Source organism: Ornithorhynchus anatinus, chromosome X1, assembly GCF_004115215.2.
Source record: "Ornithorhynchus anatinus isolate Pmale09 chromosome X1, mOrnAna1.pri.v4, whole genome shotgun sequence".
Taxonomy (NCBI): domain Eukaryota; kingdom Metazoa; phylum Chordata; class Mammalia; order Monotremata; family Ornithorhynchidae; genus Ornithorhynchus; species Ornithorhynchus anatinus.
Window position 1 is genome coordinate 27,202,152 of NC_041749.1, and position 11,955 is coordinate 27,214,106.

Genomic DNA, 11,955 nt, shown 5'->3' on the forward strand with positions numbered 1-11,955 from the left:
TGTAAAAAGGGGATTTTCTTTTCTTTCTTTTTTTAGACTGTCAGCACTTAATAAATACCATTATTATTTTTATTATTACTGGTAGGATTGACTTTTCCAGTGACAACTATGAAGATCATCGCAGAGATTTTCTCAAGATCACCATCTCCTCCCCCGAATCTTAGGATGAGGGTGCCACAAAAACTAAGACCCAAAGCAGGAATGCCTTTGACATCGTCACCCCTCTGTGAGCCATTCTTGGCCCTTGAAAATTAGGTGTAGATAAGAAGCAGGGTAGCTAGTGGAAAGAACATGGGAGTCAGAGGACCTGAGTTCTAATCCGGTCTCTGCCAATTGCTTGCTGTGACAATCACTTGGGCAACTGTGTGTCACCGTGACAATTGCTTGGGCAATCACGTAACTTCCTGTGTCCCACTGTAAAATGGGGATTAAATCCTAGTCCCTTCTACTTAGACCGCAAGCCCCTTGCGGGACAGGAACTGAGTCCGGCTTGATAAACTTTATACACCCCAGCACTTAGAACCGAGCTTGACACTCACTTACACACCTAACAAGTACCATTTTAAAAACAAATGAAAAGTTGCCAGCGATGGACACAGATAGGCCCTCTGCCAGAGATGGTCCCTGTCCTAGAGAGCCAGGCAGGAAGAACCTATACTGACAGAGATGGGAGAGGATGACGGAGATTATCAACACCTGCTGCAGCCTGTGCACAGATCTGCTAGATCTTTGGTTCCTTTTGGGTTTCAGGATGGAAATTCTGCCCTTGGAATCGCTTCCAAGTACACCCACATGTACAAACATAAACCGTCTCTCTGTCACTCCAACCGATTTTCCCCAGAGTGAACCCAGCTGTAACAGGCATCGGAGCTCTCCACACTAACCGCAAGACAAAGGGAAAGCACTGGAGCATCAAGCGGCCCAGAGCCCTGGGAGCGTGAGTGAGTGGACCGTCACGTGACGAGGGGAAGCAGCTCAAAGCCCATTACAAGATGAGAAAAATATGCCCTGAGCGAAGGAGAGCCAAACCCCGGAGCTGCTGCAAGACACAGGGGACACAAGGAGCGGCAGAAACTTCGGAAAAGGTTAGCAGGCTTTAAATTCAAAGTCCTCCAGCTAGAAGGAAGCTGTTTGAAGCCGTTGCACGGTCCCCGCTTAATTGGGCGGTGATGATTTGCCGTGGAATGGTTGTTTAAGACCCGTAGAGCTTTCCAGTAGATGTCAGCGTCTCGCCGAAGATATTAGTCTCGGTGAGTAAAATCTATATTCCTTTTTTAACTGTAACATCCTTAAATGTCAAGTGCATTCCTGCAAGTTTGTCTCTTAGGTACTTTTCAAGTGTGCAAGAGGTTCCTTAACATCTGAAGTTCTAAGGAGAGAGATGAGAGGGGAGGGGTATTGGTTGGGGTTTTTCTAGGGAGTTTTCAAGTTAGAAGCTTTCCTTCTATTCTCAGTGGGAAGACGGATACAGTAAGGAATTGACAGTGGATGCAGGGGCAGAAGTAAGGGCAGAGGCAGAAAAAGGGATGATAATGTAACCCTGAGCCAAAGACCCTCTTTGGGGAAAACGGTAACCCCATCAAGTCCTGTCTTTGACAACACCGTTGCTACGAAATGCAGCAGCGTCTTGACCAATTTTCTTGGCTATTTAAGTCCCTAGCACTAGCTGAAGAAAGGCGGGTGCAGAAGCATAGGGAGCCCTGTGAGTCCCAAGCCAAGATCTCATGGAGATGAGGTTGTTTCAGAGCAGTCCGCTGGGCGCCCCGAGCAGCCCGAAATCTGCCAGGACACCATAAAGCCGGAACTCGGAGCAAGCAAGGAGGCTTGGGGATCTACGACCATTGAATGAATTTTCCATTTCCTCCAATGACTGGGGCCTATTTACATTTCCCGAGAAGCCCATCACCAAGGCGGACCCTGCGCCCTCAGAGGGAGTACCATAATCTCAGAATAGACATCCCTCCCTCGATCTCTTTTGCCTTCGGTGCCATCGGATCCCTGTCAGGCAAAGCCTCGGCATTGCAAGGCCCTTTATGTGAAACTGCATTTTCGATTCCCCATTTGGATCATGGTTTCCCATTTACATCATGGCAGGGCTCTGTTTTCATCTACGGTGACAGGTAATCCAAAGAGTGTGCTTGTTTGAAAGGGTGATGAGTGTGTCCGCCTCCTGGCCCTGAATGAGACATCCCTGGGGGACGGGAAGGGAAGAAAGAGAGGAAAGGACCGAGCCCTCCAGCTCCCATCTTCTGTCCTGTCTCCGGCCTTCCCCTCTCCAGGCCACCATCTCGGCCCCCAGCTCTGGCTCGTGGAGCCAGAAATGATCTGCATTTGGAGGAGGTTGGTTTTCCGAAGAGACTCTGACAGTACACTGCTAATCGCTTTAAGGTTTTATATCGCTTTAGCTGGGACGCTCTTAACCTTGAATGAGCACCCTGAGAAAATCTATCATAAAGTACTCAGTTTTATAGATTTTAATCATAAATTTGAAATCTGGAAGCACTGACTTTTTTAGTGCTGCAGGATAACAGCCAGGGTTATAAATGTCTGCCCTGCTTGTCAGTTCTTGGTTGGACTGTACATTTTTTACTCTGTGATCTGTTTTTCCAAAGACATTTCCAAGAAAATGTCTGCAAGAGGTCAAAGTGTTGTCCTGGCATCTATTTAAAAATGGGGGCAATAGCTTTTAATCTGGGGAGAATAGTGTATACCTGGTGTTATCGAAGAAGGCAATCAAGTCCCTGGAAAAACTCACTAAATCACAGAAATGGTGATCAAACCCCATCGGGGGTGTCAAGCCTAGACCCTGTGATGAACTAATCTGTTCTCTGCTCCTCTGCTGGAATCCGCATATCTGTCACTAGGGGCCCTGGGCTCTGTTTCCAATTTGCTTCTTGGAATTTTACATGGATGTGTTTCATATTACGGAGTAGCGCCTTTAAGGAGGGTCTGTGTGTCTATTTGCTTCAGACTCCGATCTGAGCCATTCTTCCCCTGGCCTTCCCTGCAGGCCCATCTCCTCCCACTGCTGCTTTTGGGCTCCATCCATTCAAACTCATCGCAATGTTTTCGACTGCGTTACCAGGCACTAGAAATGCTGAGTAGTGAGCCTGCCGTAGTAAACGGAAAAGACGGACCTCTGTGGATTTTCCTCTGGAAAGGCAGGACGTGCGGCATTATTAAGGCCTCGCCTCTCTCCTCTTCTTGGGGCTAATCGACCCCATTTTCTCCAGGTGTTCAGCGTGATTGGAAAATTGGAGGAGACCATTCCCTGTAGTTCTGGGTGGGCTGCTGGCTTTCATTAAAAAAAAAAAAATGACCCAGCATTCCAAGTCCTTTCAAGCATATTCTTAGGGGCTCCTTGGGAGAGGCTGAGGAATTTAATGTGATCCTTAAACAAGGACTTAAAAACAGCAGGGACAGAAATAATATCGGCAGCTCATGTCTACAAAGGACTTTGCCAGAGAGCGAATGGAGAGGGCCCGTCCCGGGAACAGAAGGTTTGGGCTGGCCATGGGGGTGACCCGCTCTTTCTTCTGAGGCGATCATATCCTGCTTCCTCCAGGCACTGTCTAGATGAACATGTTCTGCCTCCACAGTCACCTTCTCTAAAGGCTGTTAGGCTCTGCCTCCTGGAAGATAAGGAAGCACCTGAGAATGACTTCTGCAGAACAGGCCTGGAAAATGTTCCATCCGGACCGCTGGGCTTTCAAAAATCAGGACACTCCAAAAGGCACCACGGGGATAAATGAAAGTTGATCACGTGTACACAACGACGCTCTCAACTTTCTCCCATTCAGGCCACCGGCTGACACACCGACACCAGCTGACACATTGACCCGGTGCTTAATGCAGTGCCTCGGTGGTTAGTACGGTGCCTCAGCGCTTAATAATAATAATGTTGGTATTAAGCGCTTACTATGTGCAGAGCACTGTTCTAAGAGCTGGGGTAGATACAGGGTAATCAGGTTGTCCCACGTGAGGCTCACAGTTAATCCCCATTTTACAGATGAGGCAACTGAGGCACAGAGAAGTTAAGTGACTTGCCCACAGTCATACAGCTGACAAGTGGCAGAGCTGGGATTCGAACCCATGATGTCTGACTCCCAAGCCCAGGCTCTTTCCACTGAGCCACGCTGCTTCTCAGCTATGGTGCCTTGCACATAGTAAGCGCTTACCAAATGCCATTATTCTTTTTACTATCCCAGCTACTACAACCCATTCTGTCCCCCATTCTACCACCTAGCTCTCACATTGGAGTGGTGGATGGAGTTCATTCCAAGCGCTTAGTACAGTGCTCTGCACATAGTAAGCGCTCAATAAATACTATTGAATGAAATACTATTGAGTGAGAAGAGTGGCCATTTGTCCAGCTTTACACAATCCAGTTCTCCCCTGGCCTGTCCCCTTTCTGGTAGGGGACAGGACCTAATGCTTTTTTGTCAGATATTAAGCTATGAACCACCAAGCCTCTCCTTCCCCACGGCAGCTCCTGCTACCCAATCCCGCAGTTCCAGGCACTAGAGTTTATGTGGGCCTGATGGGACTCGGGTACGGGGATGGGGCAGGCATCACCTCAGAAAATACTCTCAGATAGGGCAAGTTTCTGACTTATTTCTGCAAAGTGGCTTCCGTGGCACTGTCACGTTCCACCGTGTGTCTGGCGGATGTGTGGAAAGCCCCACGCGTCACCTTGTCCCATATCCATTAGGCCCATTAGTATGGCCCCCCCATCTGAAAACTGTGGCCTACTTAAGTGTTAAACGAGGTGATAACATGAGTCTGGAGCCCCAGGCAGACCAGAGATCCTTGCGTTCTCCACCCTCCCGACTACCCATCACCCAACAACACCCTAGCAGGTTTGGAAGAAAACTGTGGCCTCCGCTCCTTGGCTTTTGAGAACAATTCCCCAGCTCAGCCAGGAGGCCCTCAGTGTCTCTCAGGCCTCCCCTAAAACCACCGGCACCTTTGCGTGTCCAGCTCTGGCACGACTCTCCTCTGAGGTCCCAAAGAAACAACTGTGTGGATCTCTTTGGGAAGAACTGGTTTGCAAGGAAGGGCCAAAGCAAGGAGGCAAGCTGAAGCTATGGTTTCTTTGCTTTTCCATTTATGTGGCGGGGATTCTCCAACCCTCTTATGACTCCCCTTTTCCCCATCCCCTACACCAGCTGACCACTGACCAGTCGTGTCCCAGGCAGAGCCTCCACTATAGCTGAATCTACAGGGAAAGGGAGGTGATAAAAGGGTCCTTCAGGTATTTAGCACAGTGTGAAAATTGGCCGTGCCCACCCTGCAGGCTCCCAAGGGCACCAACATGTTTCCTGAAATTCCCATTCAAACTCATGCCCCTGAGAATCCATCACTCAGCTCTGGCAACAACTCGGGGTCAGTGAGGTCTTTCCACTTCCTTCTCAATTCTGGGGCTTAATAGAGGTCAGTGCAAGTGTGAATCCATGACAAGTTTCTCTATTAGATTTTAAGTGAAGCATCGTGTCCTCTCTCTTCTTCAAGAAATTCTGGACAGAGAAGGAGTAGCATTTATTGAAAGCCCACTGGGTTCAGTGCACCATACTAAAGTCTCTTGGGAAATTCAAATGACAAAATGATGCATTCCCTGCTCGTAAGGAACTCACACACTAACAGAAGAGGCAAACAGACAAGTTTACCACAAAAAAAGATAAAAAAATAAATAATCGAAGTGTACTTGAATGTTAAAGGGGAGGAAATAAGTACGTTTGAGCTAGAATTGGCCAAAGAGATATATTGCAGAGGGTGTTGGGAAATTAATCAGAGAAAGCTTGTGGATGGAAGTGCAATTTTAAGAAGGATTTGAACGTGGAGAGAGCTGCCATCTGTCCAATTTGAGCGGGAGGGAGTTCCAAGCCCGGGGAAGAGTGTGAGTGAGGAGATGAAAGCCGGAAAGTCTCAAGCAAGGCAAGGCCAGAAGGTTGGCTTGGGAGAAATCAAGACAGCGAAGACAGCACACAAGAAGTACTCAATAAATACCATTGATTGATTGAATGACGGAATCTTAAGTAGCCAACAACCTGCTTAGGGGGTGGGGCCTGTTGGGCTACTGTTCCTCCTCCTGGTTCCCATCTGGATCTCTCCTTTTTCTCTTTTTAGTCAAATGAAACTTTTCTGATCCTTGTTCGGTCTGCAGCCTGGCTTTCTGCCAGCAGTAGACACCTGGAAGAAAAGGAGGCGGCAGGAGGAGGCCTTGAGCAAGATTAGGAAATGGATCTAGCACAGTCTGGAGGGAATGAAAGAGGAATGGGGGCTGGGCCGAAAAGGAAGTTCCCACAGGAGGAAATGGAGAGGCCAAGCTCAAAGACAAAGAATGTCCCTGATCGTCTGCCAGCTCAAGCAGCTGGGAAGAGATGACCGAAAGGGAGAAGGCCTCAAGATCCTGCCACCGAGTCATAAAGGAACTTCTTGTCAGAATCCTACCACTGAGCCACAGGTAGCCGTCAGAGGTGGTCTCTGGCCTCTCCTCAGAATGGGGGAGGGACAAAAGAAAAGCCTTGAAACCCTCTCGGAAGATTGCTGCCTTTTTGGCAGATGAGCAAGAAGGGAATTTGAAACAGGGAGGAGAAAGAAAGATGCAGGGAGAGAGATTATTTTTTATCATAGGTATTTATTAAGCATTTGAAATGGGCCAAGTGCTGAGATTCACAATACCATGTGTCTGAATAGGGCTTGGGTAGTTCCAGTGTGCTTTCGCATTAGCCGTCTCATTTTAGGCTCACAGCAGTCCTTGAAAGATAGGTATTATGATCCCCATTTTACAGATGGTAAAACTGAGATACAGAGGGATGAAAAGATCTATTCCGACTCATACTGCAAGCCGGGACAGGGCTGGGATTGGAACCCAAGCCTCCTGACTCCCAGAACCGTGCCTTTTCTATTAGACACCATTGCCTCCATACATATCCCTGGCCCACAAAGGAGCTCACAATCTCAGCAGGGGAGGATAGAGACATAGAGCGATAAGAATTCAAAGTTAAAGTTCGGAAATCAAAATATCAACAGTACCATATGGGAAGTAAACAATATTTAGAGAGTGTGATCCAGCCCCACCTCCGGGAGGAGCAGGGTGAGGGGCCTGAGTGGTCAACTAGCCCAATAATGGCATTACTTGTGGTATTTGTTAATTGCTTATTCTATGCCAAGCCTAGCACAAAGAACTGGGGTAGATACAAGATACAGACACAGTCCCAGTCCCACTTGGAGCTCACAGTTTAAGAAAGAGGGTGAACAGGTACAATGCCTACTTTTTCTGGTGAGGAAATTGAGGCAGAGAGAACTTAAGTGACTCACTCAAGGTCACCCAGCAGGCAAGTGCGAAAGCTATGATTAGAACCAGGATCCTCTGACTCCCAAGCCATTAAGCCGCACTGCTTCCCATGCTGATACTTTCAACTTCTTTTCCTCTGTTGACAGGTGGTGCCATGATCGTGTGGGTGTTCCTAGCCTGGCTCGGTCCATGTGCCGCCAACCAGCTCCTCGGTGCCTTTGCCAAAGGGGACTTCCAGAAGGGCTCCCCACAGCTCGTCTGCAGCATGCCGGGGCCTCAAGGTCCCCCTGGCCTGCCAGGGGCACCGGGGCTTTCTGGGATGGTGGGCCGGATGGGCTTCCCAGGCAAAGATGGGCAGGATGGAAAAGACGGGGACAGGGGTGAGAATGGAGAAGAAGGTGAGTGAGCGACTGCCAACAGAGCAGACCTATTACCAATCCCTGTCCTCAGCTTGAGGAGGAGTGAGTCGGGGAGACAAAGACCCAAAAGGGAAGGCCCCGGGTCCTGTACCCTTCACTCACACCACTCACACTCCCTTCCCCGTCTCCTTTCCTCTCCCCTCTCTCCATTCCCCAGTGACTCCAGGGTGCATTGGGATCCCCGTTTTAAAATGGAGGCAGTTGAACTTGGTTCCAGCCCATTCCCCAGGATCCCAGAGGACAGTGGAGCTGGGGACTGGGATGCATCAGTGTCCCTAGAGTGGAAGGGCTTGGGGAGGACCCGGTCACAGCCCCAGTCCCGAGTCTGGTTTGATTTAGGAAGATGTCGCTGTGAATGGCCACTGTGAAAGACAGAATGCTGGGCTGGTAGGACCGTCCCAGGAGTGGCACTACTTGTGGGCCGATTTCTCCTGTGAATTCCTAGAAGCAACTTGTGCCAACCAATCAATTGTGCCTACTATGTGCAGAGCATTAGTCTAAATGTTTAGGAGAGTACTACAAAAATGAGAGTGCATGCTTTGCTCCTTTAATGCCAACCTACACACTATACCTCCATCTCATCTGTGTCTACCTAGCCCTAACCTTTGTTCACACTCTGGCTGAAACTCCTCTCCCTTCGTGTCTGACAGACCACCGTTCTGTTCATCTTCAAATCCCTACTAAAATCATATCTCCTCTAAGAGATCTTCCCTTACCAACTCTGTTTTACTGTACTCTCCCAAGCACTTAGTACTGTGCTCTGCACTCCGTAAGCACTCAATAAATATGATTGATTGATTGATTAACCTCTCATTTTCCATCCTATTCCCCCGTCCACTGCATCTCTTATGCACTTGAATCTGTACCTCTTAAGCACTTTGTTATGTATCTTATATAACCTTACACTCTACCGCTTCCCCCATCTGTAATTTTCATGCCTTTGTACCCCACTATATTCCAAGCTCCTTATGGACAGGCAATGTGTCTACCAACTCTTTTGCACTTCACTCTCCTAAGCACTTAGTACAGTGCTCTGCACAGAGTAATGGCTCAATAAATGCCATTGGACTGAAGGGATACAGTTCCTGCTCTCAAGAGCTTACAATCTAAAGGGGACCTGAGGCAAATGAAAGGGTCTCGGGCTAAGCTGAGCTGGGCTATGTCTCAGCCCTGGTGTAGGGCCCCAAATGCTCAGGACTTTTTATTATGGTCACCCAAAGATATTATAAAAGTGAAGGTAGGGGAAACACTTCAGAAGTTGCTAAAATGGCTAGAAATAATAATAACGGTATTTGTTAAGCACTTACTATGTGCCAAGCACTGTTCTAAAAAAGCCACCTGAGAGTTCCCCTCTCTGAAGGAAAACTCATATGCTTAAGTACCAGGTACCTAGCTAGTGCCTCTCCCAAATTCTTGGTACAGTGCTCTGCACATAGTAAGTGCTCAATAAGTACCATTGATTAACTGCCTCCACCTGGAACACCAACCAATCTCAGGTCACCGTTGGGAATAGGGGATTCGTTTTCTGGTGGGAAGAATCCCCTCAGTCATTCTAAGAAAATTGGGACCGAGAAATTCCGGGGAAAGGACAAAGGAGAAAGGTTCTCCACATTGAGGTCTGGAGGCTAGGCTCCTTAAGGAAAGTATATACTCTCCAAGTGCATAGTACAGTGCTCTGCACAAAGTAAGTATTCAATAAATACCATTGATGAGGAGGAGGAGGAGGAGGAGGTGGAGTGTTCAATAAATACCATTGATGATGAGGAGGAGGAGGAGGGAAAACTTCTACCCCTGAGTGAGGAAACATTCCGAACATGTGGAAGGAAGGATCCTTAGGTGACAACTTGAAACCTAGGATTCCCCGAGAGAGGCTGAAGGGACTGGACCAGCCAAACAGGTGGGCCAGGATCCTCGCAGGACTGTAAAGGTTCTGGGCTAGAGGACGGGAAAGAGGTTTGTCAGCCAGCCACAGGGTGGTATGGTGGTGGCATTGGTGAAGGGTCGGGGTTTGCTTGGTGGCGGTCCCTCCTACTTCCCCGGTCCTGGGCCCCGCGGAGGCTGTCTGGATTCTGAGCCCTCCTGCAGTGACTTTAGGGCCTATTTCTGCCAGAAGAAGGGCTAAGGAGATGCCAGGCTAACCCACTATCTTTGTCAATCCCTTTAGCGATGGATCTTAGGGGAAACAGTGAAAATTCCTTTCAACTTCTGAAGAGCAAGTATCACTCAATTAGGAGGATTCACTGAGGGCTTCCTATCGTCAGCATAAATTTGTCTTAGGGTTCCAGATAGGAATAATCTTCCCATTTTACAAATGAGGACCCAAAGCTTACCAGCAGGCTCTGGCATACTCCGGTCCAGACCCTGAATCCTCCCATTCTGATGCAGCTTAGACTCGAATCCAGGTCTGGAATCGGAGTGCCTGGTGAATCAGGCTTTCTAGCCACTTTGGATGACTGCTTAGTGGTATTTTCTCCTGAGTGTCTCATGCTGTGGAGCTCAGCGCAGAGCTCTCTCCACCGTTGCTCAAGCACTAACCTGTAATAAGAGCTTAGTACGGTGCAAGTGCTTAGCACAAGGGTCCACACACAGTAAGCGCTCAATAAATATTGAATCAATGAATAGCCATACTCCTCCTCCTCCTCCAGCTTCCATCCACTCCAGGCTGCTCACTCCGTCCTTACGTTCCAGGTGTACCAGGGCGAACGGGAAACCCGGGGAAGCCGGGGCCGAAGGGGAAGGCCGGGGCCATCGGCAGAGCCGGCCCACGAGGACCTAAGGGCCTCCGGGGGAATCCAGGCCGGAATGGAGCTGCCGGGAAGAAAGGGCCCAAAGGGAAGAAGGGAGAGACGGGGCTGCCCGGCCGCTGCAGCTGTGGGGCCGCCCGGGCCAGATCCGCCTTCTCGGTGGCCGTCACCAAGAGCTACCCCCGCGAGAGGCTGCCCATCAAGTTCGACAAGATCCTGATGAATGAGGGCGGCCACTACAACGTATCCAGTGGCAAGTTCGTCTGCGGCCTGCCTGGGATCTACTACTTCACCTACGACATCACGCTGGCAAACAAGCACCTGGCCATCGGGCTGGTGCACAACGGGCAGTACCGCATCCGGACTTTCGACGCCAACACCGGCAACCACGACGTGGCCTCGGGCTCTACCATCCTCTCCCTGAAGGAGGGGGATGAGGTCTGGCTGCAGATCTTCTACTCCGAGCAGAACGGCCTCTTCTACGATCCTTACTGGACCGACAGCCTGTTCACTGGCTTCCTCATCTACGCCGACCAGGAAGATCCCAACGAAGTGTAGGAGGAAAGTGGGCGTGCACTGGGGGAGAGGGAAATGGGATGGGATGGGAGCCTTGGAAACTCTGCTTCCAGAGAGGGAATGATCCTCCCACCAGTCACTGCCTGGGATGGAAGGATTGCCGGTTCTCGCTCCCAGAGCCCTAATCATTAGAGAGATGATCGTCTCCCCGTTCCCTGAACCTTCCAGAAGCTTCCAACCTGTCTCCAGCTACAGGACTACTTGCTCTACCTTTCCATGGACCCTGGTCAGACTGTGGTACACCAGCGATTTGGCACTTTTTGGAAGTCAGAGTCAACCACCGTGCAGTTGCCGTTTAACGAACACTCGTTGCTCTCTGCTTGCCGGCCAGGTGTCATCTCTGTCCACCACGAGGCTTTCCACGCCTGGCTCCCCCTGCTTCGGAGGTGGAGTTGGTGAAAGGGATCATTCTGGGGCGGAGAGAGAAGAGTCTGCAGTGCACAGGCCTGCTCTCGCTTCCTCATTTCTCCTGGTCTGTACTTGATACTTGCAAATCCAGAACTTTTGAAAAAAAGCAAATGTGTTCTGGAATAGGGATGTTTTCATCCCACAGTCTGTTCCAAGGTTGTAAAGAACAGATCCAGATCTGGGGAGCATGCTCAGAGTGGGAGTTTTTAGGATGGGTATGGTGGGGTTGGGGTAGAGGGGAATAAATATTGCACTATTATGTGTGGCCTATTTGTGTCTGTATATCATCCTTATTTACCCTAATCCTTCCATCCCTGTATTCGACTTTCCCCATCCCTCTCTGTCCTCCTTTTTGTCCCTTTCAGTCTGTATGCCCCCACCTTTCTTCCCCTGCCCTTTTTCTTCCTCTCTCCTTCTAGCTTTTCCTCCACTTTCTCTCCCCCCCTTCTTTCCCTCACCCTCTCTCTCTCATCCCCTACTTTCCCTTCCCCTCTTTTTCTTCTCTCTCTTT

At 49.5% G+C, this 11,955-nt stretch overlaps 1 protein-coding gene across 2 annotated transcripts; it reads left to right on the plus strand.

Annotated features, from left to right (window-relative positions):
* Positions 1 to 601: 601 nt before the first annotated feature.
* Positions 602 to 11,714, plus strand: C1QTNF2 (C1q and TNF related 2). Of its 2 annotated transcripts, none has more exons than XM_007655277.3 (3): positions 602 to 1,085; positions 7,444 to 7,695; positions 10,405 to 11,714. In XM_007655277.3, exons 2-3 carry the CDS (start codon positions 7,452 to 7,454, stop codon positions 11,016 to 11,018), a joined length of 858 nt encoding a protein of 285 aa, XP_007653467.1. In that variant the 5' UTR covers positions 602 to 1,085; positions 7,444 to 7,451; the 3' UTR covers positions 11,019 to 11,714. The 2 variants fall into 2 exon arrangements, with proteins under 2 accessions (XP_007653467.1, XP_007653466.1); XM_007655276.3 differs by having other exon boundaries at positions 603 to 1,250.
* The last annotated feature ends 241 nt before the right edge of the window (positions 11,715 to 11,955 follow it).

Excerpts from the sequence above, each read along its gene's own strand:
- C1QTNF2 (XM_007655277.3), top strand. The coding sequence starts at position 7,452 with ATGATCGTGTGGGTGTTCCTAGCCTGGCTCGGTCCATGTGCCGCCAAC. Across the intron at positions 7,696-10,404 it reads GGGTGAGAATGGAGAAGAAG|GTGTACCAGGGCGAACGGGA; the intron begins GTGAGTGAGCGA and ends CTTACGTTCCAG.